Source organism: Citrus clementina, unplaced genomic scaffold (assembly GCF_000493195.1).
Source record: "Citrus clementina cultivar Clemenules unplaced genomic scaffold, Citrus_clementina_v1.0 scaffold_4, whole genome shotgun sequence".
Lineage (NCBI taxonomy): Eukaryota > Viridiplantae > Streptophyta > Magnoliopsida > Sapindales > Rutaceae > Citrus > Citrus x clementina.
The window spans coordinates 13,620,982-13,637,333 of NW_006262274.1; the positions used below are offsets into that span (position 1 = coordinate 13,620,982).

A 16,352-nucleotide genomic window follows, 5' to 3' on the forward strand; every position below is an offset into this window, starting at 1 on the left:
AAGACTCATTATGTTTCCCTCGTTAAGTATGTGTTTAATTTCTTATTAATAAAGTTACGTTATATAATAGAAAAGCTTTGAATTGGACCAAACAAAAAAAAAAAAAGCCACCCAAATATAAGTTGTGGCTTCGCTACTACGAGGTGATATCCTAACTTTACAATTGATTGGATGGCGTTTAAAGCCACATTACGGTGGCCAAGAAAAGGGTATGTCGAAACTGGTGGCACGCATTGGTCTACACCATGATTATGAATGAAAGTGAAACCAAAGGGCATCATAGCAAATTATTAATACACAGAGCAAGTTATGGCATTAAAGTGAGTTAACGTACACAGTACACACACAGACGTGACAATTTGACAAAGGCTCGTAAGGAAAAGAAAAAAGGGCCCCCCAAACGCAACTTGGAACACGAAAGCAAGCATGTGGTGGGGTGGTGCTGTGGGCGTTGCCAAAAAAAATTGAGGTAAAAATTTTCAACAAACGCAAGCCAGCAATTACGCGCAACTTCTTTCAAACATGGGAGGCTTAAAACAAATCACTAAATAGATATCAAGAGATAAAATTATAGATATGGTGAGAGAGAAATTAAAAAAGAAAAAGAAAAAAAAAAGAAGTATTTATATGGAAATGTGTGGAACTGTAAAAAGAAAAGAGGAGACTGGCAGGAGAATAAAGAAGATTAGAAGAAGAAAGTTTTTGAGTGAAAAAAAAAAAAAATCAAATAAAAAGAACATAAAAAGCCATGTGGGTGTCTTTTTTTTTTTTTTTTTCTTTGGCTTGATTTGATTGACCATAGAAACGCTTCTTGTTCTTGTTTTGATCTGTTGATGTATCTTAGGCGAGCTAGTTTGTTTGTTTTGTTGTTGATGATGATCAAGAGCTTCGCCGGTGGTGTGTTTTAATTGATTGTTTATTAGATGAAACTTGTGACTCTTGACTCTGATTGCACCGACTTTGTTAGTTTGAGTTGCAATCTTTGAGAGTGTTGGTGTGTTTTCTCCTGTTGCTATCTGTTTGGTTGCTTTGAAACTGGGAGAAAGGAAGGAAATAAATTATGGGTTTTAGGTTCTTGTTGTTTTGGTATTGTATAAATGAAGAATGACATTGAACGAATTCTTGTATTGTATTATGCTTAGCTCAGCTATGTGCAGAATCTATCTTTTTGAGCAATTAGTGCCTTTCCCTTCATTTCTTTTAGATTCTGATTGAGGAATTGGCTTTTGGATCTTATCTACTAATATGGCTGATTAATGCATTGTTGGTGATTAGGTTATTGTCGAAGTTTGTGTGAGAATGCCATCTGAGCTATCAAAAGATAATCAGTAATTCTTTAAAGGATAAAAATTTTAAGAAAATCTGTGGTTGTATTTTTATTATTTAAAACAAATGAATTTCTGTAATTCTATCATTTATTTTCAGAGAGAATTTGATCCAAGTTAAGTCATATCTATATGTCATTTACTTTTTATTGAGCTAAATGTGGAAGATGATTAATTGTTGTTTAGTGACAAGAGGGGTGCAAAAATGGTTTAACGAATCAAATTTGTTAATTTTATATCTTATGCTTATGAACTGATAGAGCTTGTTTTCTTGTGAATGTGTTTCCAGAATGGTTCATTGTTTTAGAGAATCAAGTTTGTTGACTGTATATCTAATGCTTACAAACTGATGGAGCTTGTTTTGTTGTGAATGTGTTTCCAGAATGGTTTATTGGTTTCTGATGAACCATGAATGGCACTTGTCTCTTTGCTGGCTGGTGCAGAGATGACAAAGCAAGAGAGAATGTTCTGCCATTTCTGTCTGGACATCTGGACTTTGCTCTTTTTTATTGCCACAATATGATGAAGGAGCTGTAGTTGAGATAGTGATGAATTTGGTAGATAGATAATAGCAGCCTAAGCCATAGGGTTAGAACCCGATTTTGGATAGAGTATTCCATTCATTTGTGGGAATTCTAGCTAGTCAATTAATTAAGTGCTGTTTAATTGTGATGATGTAATTTGGAGACTCAAGTGCCATTGGTTGATTGGGAATATGAAAATGGATTTTGATGTTTAAGCATTTGAATGGTTAAAAGGTTAAGGAACGTAGCACACGAGATTGATATTAAGGTAACAAAAAGAGTATCCTTTGAAAAATTTGGACTGACAATTACTCAGCTTCATAGATGGGCTTGCCTCAAGTATCTTCCACTGGTATTGCCGAGGAAGTGGCAGCATCACTGAGCACGTTTGTCCAAACATCACCTCGAACTGTGAACGTAAGCAAATGCGATCTGAGTGGTGTGCATGGAGGAAACTTGGGCAATAGAATGCAGGTGGATTTGCCCTGCTCTTCATTTGGAGAATTCCGTAGTAAAATCATTGCAGAGCTTCCTAGCTCGGATGCTTTGCAAATGTATAAAGATGGCATAACAAATACATATAGGTTGAAGAAGGGATCTCTGGAACTAAATGGCCAGCTCACTTCCAAAACTGGGCAGATTCAAACACCTCTTCCTAGGATTGTGGGTTTTGAATCAAAAGAATTGCATTCTCCCGCCGGTGTATTCAATAGAAACCTGTCATCATCTACTGTGGTTAGTGTCACTGGCAATGCAGCTGAGGCCACTGGTTCACTGGTCAGGAAGCGTGTATTGTCGCCTTTGAGTGGAATGCTTAGACCTAATCAATTTGATGGTGACACTCTGGACATTGGTGGTGGCAATCTTCAAAGTGCCTTCGAGGACAAAAAGTGTGAATACACTTTAAATGTTTCACAAGAGCATAAAAAAGCACACATTGGTGACTCCAATAATTTTGATTCTCCAACCTGGTCTACATCTACTTCTCCAGAATGGAAGAGCTTGCAAGGCAACAATTGTGGAGAAAACTCCAATATTTTTACTGATGGTCCTTTCCTTGGGAACAAGGAGTGGCAATCTCATAATCACTTAAGATCTTCGAAATGTAAATATTCTGCTGAACCAACTATGGTTAAGTCCTCAACTGGTGCTATAGCTGTACCTAAGAAAAATGTGGGATCACCTCCCCTGTCTTTATCTCCACTTGGTCCAAAACTCCCTGAAAGAATAGAATCCATGGGAAGATGCAGGGATGTCGGAAAAGAGTCAGATGACGCCTATATAACTTTGAATGATATGAAACAGTCACTTGATGGAACTTTCTCGGGCATTTTGTCTTCCCAAAAGGATGAGGGTTTTAGGACTCGAAGTCAATCACTGGAAGATTTTGATTATTTGCAGAAAAACATTGATCTGTTTACTGCTGAGGCTGCCACTGGCACTGGATGGAATTGGGGTCCAGATTTAGACCTTGCTCCTCAATGTGTAAAGTTGGTTAGAAGTTTAAGTGGACTGCCGGTTAGGAGGTCTTTGGTTGGCTCATTTGAGGAGTCATTGTTGTCGGGCAGATTGTTATCTGGAAAAGTTAGCCAGGTTAGCATTTATATGATTATATCTTCTGTTTCTTTGTTGGTAGTAATGTGTTACTATTCATGGTATGATTGCCAAATTGTTTATTCTTCCTGTGTCAACTTACGTTTAATTTCTTCAATTTTCATTTCTTATATTCAGAGAATTGGTGGTTTCTTGGCGGTTCTCAATGTGACAGGAGGAAATTTCTCTCCTAAATCTCAGAAACTTCCATTTGCAGTAAATAGCGTCGATGGAGATAACTATTTGCTATACTATTCATCAATATATCTCGCAGGTCATTCACCATCAAACAAGTGTGGAGGCCCAAAACTGAAAAGGAGTCTTAGCACCGATGACTCTCAAGCAGAAAAGAGGCGCCTGCATATACCAATGAAAGGACGCATACAATTGGTAATCGATATTTTATCCTCAAGACTGGTTAGTTATTGAGTTAGGTACATGACGCTTAATCTTGTATTGCATTTAGGTTGAATGGAATGGCCTCAAAAGAGTTTTTGTGCTTACCTCATCTATTAGGAAATGTATTACGCACTTAGCCCACTGGTATATGTTATTATAAAATGAATTTTTTTATGGATATTACATTCCTTCTAGTTACACTTAGCCCACTTGTATATGTTATTATAAAATGATTTTTTTTATGGGTATTACATTCCTTCTAGTTACAGCCAGTGGTGTTGGACTATTCTGGTTTTTTTTTTTTTTCCTTTTTCCTTTCATTTTTTTGGTCTAATTTACTAAACTATGCTGATTAAGTTTTTGGACTTTCAGTTATTAAGTATTCTGCAAATATATTTTGAAAAAAGCTTCCCGCTGATCAATTTCTAATTGCTTTAACATTTAATTTTTGGAAGTTCTTTTATCATTTATTTGGTGTTGTTTTGGGCTTCTATCTTTGTTGTTTACTGAGCATTTTTAAAGATATGTGGAAGTCCCCTTAAAGAGTGAATATGTCATGAGGATAATCACATGGCTATTCAACAAGTGCTTGATGCCATCTGCTTCCATTATGTTTTATGCAGATGGCGATATATTGGCGGTTGTCTAAGACATATCTATTCATCTACAAAAATTGACCAAAAAATAGAAAAAGTATATAACTATGTATAATGGTGATATAGTTTGACAGCAGCCATCATATCTGACAGACTGAACCGTTTGCAGGTTCTCAGTAATCCAGAGAAGACACCTATTCACACTTTCTTCTGTAACTATGATTTGAGTGACATGCCAGTTGGTACTAAGGTAGGCCTGGATAAACAAGTTATGATGCTTTAATGCCATGAGCTATGCTGTGATTTTATGATTATCGGTTGTTTTCACTATGATCTCAATGATTTGTTCCATGGCAATATATTTTTTGCTATATACTATTAGATCCTGCTGCATCACCAATGGTATGTATATGAGTGTATGTTATATGGCACACAACCCTTTTTGTGCGTGTGTTCTCTCTGCTTTTAAAGAAGACGGAGTTTCTATATATGTGCCATAATAGGATAAATATTAATGTTTATTTGAACAGTTGTTCGGTTAGGGAACTTTTCTTTCCACTGGAAAATTATGCCCACAGATGAATTATTATTCTACCACCATACATTTATGTGCTTATGTGGATAATGTAAACATAAATGACATGCATGATATAAGGGAGGTTAGATGGAGAAGTTTGTGGGCGGTGCAATTGGAGCCACTAGGCCTAAATGACGTTAAACCAAGCACTGAACTTTCCTTCTGCAAAGTTCAATCTGAATATATCTCCGAGTATTTCTTTCCAAGCTGTCTTCAATTGAATAACTGAATTTCTGCTGTTTTAGGTTTCTAACTACATTAGTTGAATTAAAATCCCAAACTATCATGCAGCATGATCAGTATTTTGTATGATTTAATGTAATTCAAGTGCATCTTATGTAGAAACTTCTATAAATGATTCAGTTGACCAAAATTTCTGGTCAAGCAGTCTGAACATAGGTGAGTTAAGACCAATATAAAACACCTTGGGTTGTGAAGATATGTATAACACATTCACATTTCTGGTTAATAGTTTGTAAAGAGAATTGTGATTTTTATGTCTGAACCTCTAGTCTGATATGTGTGTGTGTGTGTGTGGCAATCTGTTTTTGTGTTCCTTATTTTTAATTTTATTGGTATGAGCTGTGGTTCTCATAATGGTTGCTTCTGTTTATCCTGTGCATATCCAAATAGACGTTTATCCGCCAAAAAATCACCTTAGCCTCTTCTGCGCCTGCCTCTATACCTGGAAATGGAAGACAACAAGGTTCTGAGATAAGAAACTTTGTCAAGCCATTTCCTGTTCCAGCCATTAGTCAATCTTTACCAATTAGTGGGGATTTTTCCAGTTCAAGTAAACCCGAAACTCTGTGTACGCCTCCAAATGAGAGTGCAAAAGAGACTAAAACTGAGGGCTCTGTATATAAAGGAAATTTTGACCGTTTTTCCTGTGGATTCAGAAATAGTGAATATGTCAACACAGTTGGGAAGGAAAGCAATTCATCTGCATGCCAAGGAAATGTGAGCAAGTCTGTAAATGGTTCTTGTAGGGTCAACAAGAATACTACTGGCTCCGGTGTTCTACGCTATGCTCTTCACCTTCGTTTTTTATGCCCTTTTCCAAAGAGATGTTCAAGGTCGATCCATAGGTGCAAATCCAATCCTTTATGTGCACCAACAGTAAACAAGGATATTGGAGGCGAGCGGCGCTTCTACTTGTACAGTGATATGAGGGTCGTATTTCCCCAACGCCACTCCGATGCTGACGAGGGCAAGGTATCATGTTTATGTGTTTTCAACTGATTTTTTTAGAATTATTTTATCAAGAAGTATGTGCTCAATCTGCTTATTATTTTCTTGCACAATGCTATCTGTTGGCTGAGCATTTGTGGTTGTCATATTTACTGATTGCTTGCTTGCTTTCACTGGGCATGCCGATATTTCCTTTACTAATGCTAAGATATGGAGGTTCTTAAGAGGATGCTGATATTTCCAGATGCATAATAGTTAAAACTAAATCTATAGGCTCCATGTTGTGGTAAAGATGTACATGGTTTGTTATTTCTGAGAGGTTATAATGTCATGGCATCCGATCAATGAAAACTATAGCCAAGAAATAAATGAGGCAATTTAGATTTATGCTTCCGATGTTTACTGGAATCATGTTCTTCGTTGTTGGAATTTATGATCTGGTGATGTGGTGATCAAATTTGTTCTTCAATCATGAGAAGAAAGGAATCGAGTATGTTCCCAAAGCATTTAAAATATATTAAAGCTGTTTTCACTTTAAAACTAGTTTTTTGAAGACTTAATTTCATGTTATTCAAAATCAATATGAATTTGGAAAATATTACTAATGGTTTGATATCTTGTTAAATTGTCTGGTAGCCATTTCTTAGCTTGCAATTGATAAATGCTGGAGCTTTGATTTTACCTTCGTCCTATCTAACAAGGATGTTCTTTTCTCTTTTCAGTTACATGTGGAATATGATTTCCCATCTGATCCAAAGTATTTTGACATCAGCAACTAGAGTTTCCAGTATCTTTTAACAGCTCAGAAGCTGGTTTGTACATTTCTGTATATATGTGTACAGATAATTTCCTATAATCTGGTCTCTGATGAGGTAACCAGCCGATTTTATTTGCACATAGATTTTATTCAATAAAAAGTAGATGATTTAATTTATTGATTTCAACCATTTTCCTGAATGATTATCTATTTTGTAATTTCAGTCATTTTGGTAATCAATCTTACACATGCCTTGGAGTTGTTGAAGTTAATGTTAGATCAGAAGTTCCAATCACATCTAAGAGTGTTAAGATCCTCCCATCTTGTATGAAAATTGAGTGAATCTAAAACAGCCCAAGTCTACATTTTTCATGATTGATGTAAAATGCTTATCTTCTTTCAATAGCTCTAATAGGATAACAGAGTAGGGCTTAGTTCTGCAAGGCTTTTGGAAATGAATTTGATACCATTGACATTTTCCACTTTCTGTCCTTTTCATTTTGCCAAACAATTCCTCAATTATTAGATGAATGAACTGAATGTCAAGGGGGTTGGCCAGTGGTTACTGTAATAATAATCCCCATCATTTTCACCAAAATTTGCATTAAATTGTTGAAACTTTGCTCAGCTTGTTCATTAGGTCCAGATTTGTTTCCATGCGACACCAGCAGCTGCATGAGCTTAGCAGCCCGTTTGGGAAGCGTTGAAGTAGCTCGGCTTTGGCAGCTTAGCAAATTTTATTTCTCAACTTCTACTTCATAGCTGTGGCTTTTATTCCACAGCAGCTACAGCTTAAAAGCTACGGCACCTCACTCTCAAACACACCCTAGATTTTGTTAGAACTTGCCTGCTTAATTACTATGAACAAAGCGTATTCACATTCTTCCCTTAAATGTAGTAGAGATCAAACAGGAAGACTAAAAAGCTCATTTCCTTTTTGTTATTAGATTTTGTTAGTCATCAATTCCAGCTAGGAAATCACAATCAACAAGTTAAGTGGATTAGCATAAAATTTGAAAATGTCAACTCCTAGTACTTTGGAAAGGTATCTATCCCTATCTGCATATGGGGATTGTTTGCATGGGTAGCTTTTGATAATGATCAATGGTTACCATGGATGTAATTTCCTATATTCTCATCAGAAGCATTAATTAGGAAGCTCTACTAGATGCTAATGCACCATGGCATGGCTTGAACTTTGAAGCTATACTTGGGGTTGGCAAAACTATCCGGGTCCAAATCTTCTGGATCTGGAAAAATTCAGATCCGCACATTAAAAAATGCGGATCCGGATACTTAAAATTAGGATCCACGCGAATCTAGATCTGCATTCGGATGTAAATGCATTCGGAAAATCAGATATCCGGATCTGCATTATTTTTTTAATTAAATTATTTATTAAATTAAAATTAAATGAAAAATATGTAAGTTAAATGAAAAAATATAATAGGATTAATTAAAAAAATATAGAAGTTAAATTAAATTAAGAAATATATTGGGATCCGTATTTTTTTAATCAAATTATTTATGAAATTAAAATTAAATAAAAAATATAGAAAAGTTAATTAAAAAATATAATAGGATTAATTAAAAAGTATAGAAGTTAAATTAAATTAAGAAATATATTGGGATCCGTATTATTTTATATGGATTTGTGGTGTTTTTATAATTTTATTTGTGAATTTGTGATGATGCTAGACTTAGGTTTATGTTATTCTTGAGGATTGATTCATATGTGGTATTTTTATTTGTGACTTTATGGCATTGTGTGTTATTCTAAGTATTAAATTGTTGTTTGTTTAATTATGATTGGATTTTATTTGATATTATTAGGTAAATTATTGAATTTTAAATTACATTTTTAATTAATAAATTTTAATGTTTGTGATCCGGATATCCAGAATATCCGCCCGCAATTCGGGCGGATATTACTCGCATCCGGATCCGCATATATTTTTGCGGATCTGGACGCAGATCCGGATATAAGAATTTCAATTTGGATCCAGATGCACCTACATTCGGATCCGGATCCAAATTTTATCATCCCTAAATTGCTAACGCACCATGGTATGGCTTGAATTTTGACCATTAAATAGAAAGATTTATAGAGGGAATGAGTTCTCTTTGAAAACGGAATGATACATAGATCAAGAAAAGTAGCAAATTGAAAATTTAGGAGGTTGAAAAAAATGGTCATAGCTCCCTTAACGAGGAGAAAACTTAGGTGCTGTTTTGGCGCCTTCTTATAGCTTTTCATCCATATTTGCAATGTAGCTTATGCTTAACCTCGCCTTTGTATAATTTGTGCTTCATTTTACTGTTATTTATATTTATAAACTAAGAGCCAATTCTCAACTAGCTTTTAAGGTTTCTATAATAGACATTCCCTTTTCGTAGTACATTTAAAATGCTAAAAGAATGTTAGTATAGGGCTTTATATGATATTGTTTTACAAATAGGAAGAGTGATTCCTCAAAAAGTAGGGTTGGCGATGGCACTTAACAAGTACTTCTTGGCTTTTGGTATGGTGATGTAGGTTTAGTGGGTGCAAGAAATTGTTTTCATATCCAAAATAAATGTAAGAAAATCTCTTGGCAATTTTTTATGAAAATTCGTTTGTCCGGATGCAAGAAATAGCAAATTTTACTAACGCATCAAAAAATGAGTCCAAAATGATCACGAGAAAGAAATTAAGGAAAAAAAATTTCAAAGCAACGAGCGAAAATATTTTTTCAGAGAGAAATTTATGTATGACAATCACACAACCCGACCATATGTTAGGGGTGGGCATCGGTTTGGTTTGGAAATTTTAAAAAATCGATTTGGGTATTTCTATTTAGTTCGATTTCAATATTAATCAATTCATTTTTTTTAACCTATAAAATACCAAATTGAAATTGAAAAAATAGAACCAAATCAAAAAAATTGGTTTGGTTCAACCCATCCTTAAATGCCATGAAATCAGTTTGGTTCAGCCAATCCCTAAATGTCACGTGGCATTTTTAATTTAAAAATTATTTTTTAAAAATTTTTCGGTTCGGTTTTTGAATTTGAAATTTTAAACCGAAAATTAAACCAAAATATTCAGTTTGATACCGAATCAAAATATTATGTTTTTTCTAAAAAAAATACCGAACCAAACCACCAAAAAACCAACCGAACCCGAGACTTTTTTGGTCCAATTCGGATCTGCCCACCATTACCATATGCAACAATGACCTGTCGTTTAGCAAGTCTGATAAGTTGCATTATAAAACCCAATTTTTTCTCTAATTTCTTGGTAGAAAATTAACTGGCCATTGATAATATCTGTCATAAGATTGGTGCCATGGTCTACCAACTTTTACCGGAAGATTCCGAAGGAATTGTTTTTAACCTCTGAAAGTGTTGCATCGAATTAAATGACTCAGCATAGCATCGTCTACATATCATTATTTAAAAAAAAAAAAAAAGAATTCAGGATTTGGTTTGTTTTGTTTGGAGAAGTAATGCGGTATCCCAATTTATGCAATTCAGTTCTAAATTCAACTCTTCAGTTATACATATTTTTATTTTGTCTATATCAACTAAAACAGTGGTTTTTTATTTTGATGAATTTCATTCACCTCAAAAGAGTTTTCGCGTAGATATGAACAAGACTCTTCTATTTTAGAAATAAAAATGAAAGTTACTTATAATTAATTCTATGGAAATAGTTGAAAGTATACTATTTCGAAGCTCTCAGATCATGATTACTAACTTGATACAATTCGTAAATTTTATTAAAAGAGTATCATGTTAGTGTTTAATAATAATAATAATAATAGATATATATAAGCTTAAATTGTCGACCTTTTTTTTTTCTTTTGCAGAACCAAATTTATGCAAAGGGGGTAAAGGATCACTCGAATAAAATCCATGGAATAGTGATGATAACCTAGCGGAAACGTGATGATGATGATGTGAAAATTCCCCATGAAAAATAAAAGTTTCTTTGATCAAAGATGATTAACCGTAACATAAATAGAGCAAACCCATGAATCTTATGAACTTAATTACGGAAATAGAATTTCACATAAGAGAAATTTTAGAGACTTCAACTATTATCTTAAAATTTGAGTCTTAACTAATGTGAACAGTTAAATCAATTAAAACTCAAATTTTGAGATATTAATTGAGATCGTTAGTATTATTATTCACCTAAATAATGTGATTTTATTATAACTTAAAAAAAATGTCAGGATTATGAAACAATCTACAAACAATTCTTTTAGTGAAAAAACTTATGAAGTAACTGAGGCATTCATTTTGTTATAAATTTGATTTCGAAGGTTATCTATAAAAATCTGGGAAAGATACTCAAATGATTCAAATACTTTCAGCTTAATTAGCTCCATCATCAGCCACTTGGCCAAATGTCGAGTGGTTAGGGCTGCTGACCTCCAAGTTGGAGGGCAGTAGGTCAAACCCCCACAAATACAATGTAGAGATATTTCCTTCCTTAATTATAATGTATAATTGAGTGAAGGCAGTCTTCTCCCTTACCCTAGTGTGAGCGGAGTATATATTTCTCGAATATTAGTGAGGGTTAAAAATTTGGGCAGAGCTCCATAAACATTGATGTAGTTGGTCTTAGTAATAATCTGATTTGTAAATATCAGTTACAATCTCATGTAAAAGTTGTAGTTTGAGAAATAGTCTCATGTAATAAAAAAAAAAATAGCTCCATCATCATTATGATAACCATGTAATAAATAAGGAAAAAGAAAATGCATTGTTTGCATGATTGATAGCTAAATTTTAATAACATAAATAAGAGAAATTTGAGAGTATTTTTGTTGTACTACATTCACTTAATGCATGTATGATATGTGTCTATTTATTTTTAAAAATTATTATGTAATTAATAATTATATTTAATTCATGCACACATATCATATATACATTAAACGAGCGTACTACAATAAAAATACTCTAAAATCTCTCTATAAATGTTAATAGAGTGAGTGACCTTACATATATATAATACGACAACAGAAAACCCAAAAAATTGTAAGAAGCCAGCTTGTAGCTTCCAAAATTACTAGCATTCAATGTGGTGGATAGCAAAGGACCCTCTTCAAAACGTGGCGTGTCTGCCTCCAATTGCAGAAACGGGGATAAACATCTTTGCAATTGGAGAAGCAACCATTTCGTTAAGATCACATTTGGAAAAATAGATAAAGATCAGCATGAAATTCAACAAAAGGACAAGAAAAAATAAAATAAAAAAACCAAGCAAATCACAGAAGAAAACTAAAATCAAAATCAATTTTTTGAATAATTTCCATAAATAGGATGCTGCTTTTATTAATGGAGGGTTAGTTGACTAGGCAGAATGATTCTAATGTTAGGCAGTAGCCACCTCTTTCATTACTATGTAAGGCTTCAATCGCCGCCCTTAATGCTGGTGTTTTGATTGATTTGAAGGTTCATTTCATTAATCCACTATTTGATTTGTATTAGCAAGGATTTTAATTAGAAGCATTTCCTCTCTCTTATGCATTACTCAAGTACATAACTTAATATGTGTGTTTTTTTGCACATGAGAATTTTCAACAAAACTAAAACAATGTTGGATGATGATGATGATGATCATAATAACAATAATAATAATAATAATAATAATAATAAAATTTATTATTATTATTATTATTATTATTATTATTATTATTATTATTATTATTATTATGTTATTGTTGTTGTTGTTGTCGTCGTCGTCGTTGTTGTCGTCGTCGTCGTCGAAGAATTTAAAATAAAAGAGTGAAAAAAATATTATTATATTGTTGTTGTTGTCGTCGTCGTTGAAGAATTTAAAATAAAAGAGTGAAAAAAAAACACAAAATTTTCGTTTTATTTGGCTCTTACCTATTAATTTAAGTTTTTAGGTCAAACAATTTTTCTATTGTAATATCTTATAAAAAAAATGAAGAAAGAAACTTATATTATACTCAATGAACTGTATTTACAACGAAGGGAACTTCATTTGTGCTCTATAAGAATAGAAAGGAAATACATACACATATCTTGGGGATTCCATAATCGTGTAGGAATTTACAGACAAGATGGAGATTGTTTCCTTGCCAATCATAGTTGTTTTCCCCACACTCAGCAACAGAATTTGTACCGTAATGTTAGGCGTAGATCTAACTTTGCATTTGATTGAATTACTTCTCAAGCTCTTTCATGTGAGTGAAACTTTATAATTATAATTGTGGCACATGTAACGGACACAAGAAATTTAATTACTCACGCACTTAATGAAATTTTGTTTGATTATAAACGGCAGGTTTGTGCTATTCAAAAGCAAAAAAGTGTTACTTTTGAAGTCATCTTTTAATTTTCACTCCACTTTCTTTCTCTGAAATAAATGTAAATAAAATCCATTAATAAATCAGTCCAAAATCCAAATCCTACCGCTAAGTCCCGGTATACAAGAGTCAAAAAATCAAACGACCTACATGATCATCCAGAACCAAAAATCACGAGGAAGATTTCAGATTGTGTTCGGGATTGAAACTTGACATTCTGACCCCACCACCAAATTTGGCGCACCAGGGGAAGATTAATCACATCATTATATTTGCGCTTAAAATGTTGCTTAGTTTTCTCTCCTATAAATAATACTCACTCTCTTCTTCTTGAACCGCATAACCCTTTGCTTTCTCTTTGCTCTTTGCCCCAACATTTCCTTTGTTTTCACTTGCAAGTTTTCCAAATATATCATAATATGGAAAGCTCCCAAGCCATTAAGTTCCCGCAAAGCCAACCTCATCATCAACCTCTAAAATATCAAAAACGTTTCCATGTTGCACAAATTTGCTTGAGGATTTTGGCCATAGCAACTGCATTGGCTGCCACCTGGGTGATTCTCACTAGCAAGCAACACCTTGTCATTTTTGGGATCCCATTTGATGCTCGATACAGCTATTCTTCAGCTTTCAAGTGAGATTTTTTTAAATAAAAAAAAGAAGGGAAAAAGACCCTTTTAGTTTAATCCCATGTTAATTACTAATCCTCCATTTAAATTATTGCAGGTTCTTTGCTTTTGCAAACGTAGCTGCAAGTGCTTTTTCTCTCCTCTCATTGCTCTATCTTCTCATTGTACCCGCAAGTTATTTCTTGTTGTTCCTTCATGATCTGGTATGTGTACATAACTTGTTTAATTTAAAGTCCACGGACGCTGTTGAGTGGCTTTCAGTCCTTTTTTTTTTTGACTAGCCACTTGAGTTCATTCGACTCATGAGAGATAGATGTAAGGTAAAAATTATAATTTTTGTTCTCCAATGGGTGATGATGAATCATCATGCAGTTCACGATGTCCTTGTTACTGGCCGGATGTGCGGCGGCGACAGCAGTTGGATACATTGGACGGTACGGTAACGAGCACATAGGATGGATGGCAATTTGTGAACAGTTTGGCAAATTCTGTAACAAGGTGACGGCTTCAGTTATGTTATCATACTTGTCCTTCCTTTGCTTGCTGGTTCTCACAATCATCTCTGCAAGCAGATCTAGGCAATTTCATGCTTAGAATTTGATTAAGTTTTTTTTTTTTTTAATGTGTATGTGTTTGTAATGTTACCTGATAAAAAAGCAAAACTCCTTTATGCTTTCTCCCTTTTGTACTAAATAATATGTGTGAGAATAACCACAAGATGTCACAAGGCTATCTTTGTATAATTTCTTCTCCTAGTATTAGAGAAAATGATATGAAGAGAACAATAAATATGGTGTTAATTTCTCTGAGCTTGTTTTTTAGATCTATATTGTAAGATTTTTTTTTTATAAAATTTAAAACAACAATGTATAGCACTTGTGAAGTGTCCTCACATTGTGGATTATTAGAGAAGTTTCATACGATGAGGATGTTTTATGGACCATCCAATAGAATTATGATATATGTATTTTAAATTCTCTTAAAGAAAAAAAAAATTATGTGTACTTAAATCTTTCATAATGTATGATTGAAAAAACTACATATTATAAAAGTACGAGAATTCAAAAAACTGAGTGTATCCAATAAAATTATTACGGTATAAGTTATAAAATTTTATTTTTTATTAAATTTTTTAAAAAATAGAAGTGATCAAAGCCAAATTGATTTTTTGAGTGCATATGTCTCTCACATTTAAACAAGGGCTCAATCAAACAAAATTATTTAAAAAGTCATTAGTTAAACCCCCGGAGGCATGACATAAATATATTAAACGGTCTATAAATAATGAATTCAAAAGACGGACACTTGTCCCAACTGTACATTCATGAAGGGAGAGGACAATGGGAATTAATACTCTCAAACCCAATTGGCTATAAAATTGTTGACACAAATGAGTGAAAATTTATTTGATGGTTAATTTTGGAAGAGCATAACATGCAATGCAAAAAAGAGACTAGATAATGTACAAACAAATACGTTGAGATGAAAAGACCCCTCGTAAATAATGTCATGTATTCGTTCAATGGCATTATTTGACTTTCACTCAATAGAAATCTCAAAATTTTTATTTTAAATTTTATCTTATATGATATATCATTTATTAAGTGATTGATAATTTTTTATAAAATTTATATAAATCAATTATATTATTTCACCAATTAATTTATGAATATCATGCATTATTTTCAATAATTTTTTAAAATAAAAAACTTATGATAAGCAGCCCTACTTTTCAAAGAAAAGGTCAAGTTAATTGAGTGTGAGCATGAGCCAGACTTGAATTTTGGGAGAACAATACACAAGTTTAAGCCATTGGAGCATGGCTTTGTGCACTTTCTTGGTCAAAGAAATTATGAATGTAGTGAGTTCAGTTACCATCAGCGTAACCACGCATCATACTATCATCAACTGATGTGAGAGACCAAACAATAATGAAAAAAAAAATATTTCCTATTTTTTAGGGTTTTAATTACGTCAGAATTGACTTTACCACATTTGTTAAATGAATTGGTGGTAGTTATTTAAAAGAGTAAGAATTTAATTGAAAGTAAGTCTTATTTACTTATTTACAATTTATTTTTTATGGAAGAAATAATTATGTGAAATTTTGATAGATTATTAATTTTATGTGCATGTTTCCTTTTCTTGGTATACTTAGGGATGGCAAAAATCCCCACGGGGACGGGTACCCTCGGGGATTTTCCCCATTCGGGGAGGGTATGGGGATAATTTTATACCCAATTTTTTATTCGGGGAGGGGACGGGGAAAATTTTTTACCCAATTTTTTATTCGGGGAGGGGACGGGGATGAGGTTGAATCCCCATCCCCTACCCATTTCCCCATTTTAATTTTTAATTTTATTTTTATTTTTAAAATTACTAATAAATAAATAACAAAATTATAAATATTGGCAAGATATGAGTGGAATTTT

The 16,352-nt window shown here is 33.3% G+C and overlaps 2 protein-coding genes across 6 annotated transcripts; both read left to right on the forward strand.

The window, feature by feature from the left end:
- Positions 1-314: 314 nt before the first annotated feature.
- Positions 315-7,360, forward strand: LOC18043728. 5 transcript variants are annotated; one of them, XM_024185535.1, is made up of 6 exons: positions 315-469; positions 1,708-3,442; positions 3,581-3,859; positions 4,607-4,687; positions 5,648-6,229; positions 6,928-7,139. In XM_024185535.1, the coding sequence occupies exons 2-6, from the start codon at positions 2,174-2,176 to the stop codon at positions 6,982-6,984; spliced, it is 2,268 nt and encodes a 755-aa protein (XP_024041303.1). In that variant the 5' UTR covers positions 315-469; positions 1,708-2,173; the 3' UTR covers positions 6,985-7,139. The 5 variants fall into 5 exon arrangements, 4 of the variants coding, with proteins under 4 accessions (XP_024041303.1, XP_024041302.1, XP_006436919.1 ...); XM_024185534.1 differs by lacking the exon at positions 315-469 and adding an exon at positions 488-750; XR_002905940.1 differs by lacking the exon at positions 315-469 and adding an exon at positions 7,187-7,360 and having other exon boundaries at positions 760-3,442; positions 6,928-7,077.
- A 6,225-nt stretch (positions 7,361-13,585) lies between these two features.
- On the forward strand, positions 13,586-14,720 carry LOC18043729 (CASP-like protein 1F1). The gene is made up of 3 exons (XM_006436859.2): positions 13,586-13,925; positions 14,018-14,123; positions 14,293-14,720. The coding sequence occupies exons 1-3, from the start codon at positions 13,711-13,713 to the stop codon at positions 14,512-14,514; spliced, it is 543 nt and encodes a 180-aa protein (XP_006436922.1). The 5' UTR covers positions 13,586-13,710; the 3' UTR covers positions 14,515-14,720.
- The last annotated feature ends 1,632 nt before the right edge of the window (positions 14,721-16,352 follow it).

What these genes read in the sequence shown, in the direction of transcription:
- LOC18043729 (XM_006436859.2), top strand. Translation starts at nt 13,711, where the DNA reads ATGGAAAGCTCCCAAGCCATTAAGTTCCCGCAAAGCCAACCTCATCAT. An exon ending in AGCTATTCTTCAGCTTTCAA is followed by an intron (nt 13,926 to 14,017) that starts GTGAGATTTTTT and finishes AAATTATTGCAG; the next exon opens with GTTCTTTGCTTTTGCAAACG. An exon ending in TGTTGTTCCTTCATGATCTG is followed by an intron (nt 14,124 to 14,292) that starts GTATGTGTACAT and finishes ATCATCATGCAG; the next exon opens with TTCACGATGTCCTTGTTACT.
- LOC18043728 (XM_024185535.1), top strand. Translation starts at nt 2,174, where the DNA reads ATGGGCTTGCCTCAAGTATCTTCCACTGGTATTGCCGAGGAAGTGGCA. An exon ending in ATATTTTATCCTCAAGACTG is followed by an intron (nt 3,860 to 4,606) that starts GTTAGTTATTGA and finishes AACCGTTTGCAG; the next exon opens with GTTCTCAGTAATCCAGAGAA. An exon ending in ACATGCCAGTTGGTACTAAG is followed by an intron (nt 4,688 to 5,647) that starts GTAGGCCTGGAT and finishes ATATCCAAATAG; the next exon opens with ACGTTTATCCGCCAAAAAAT.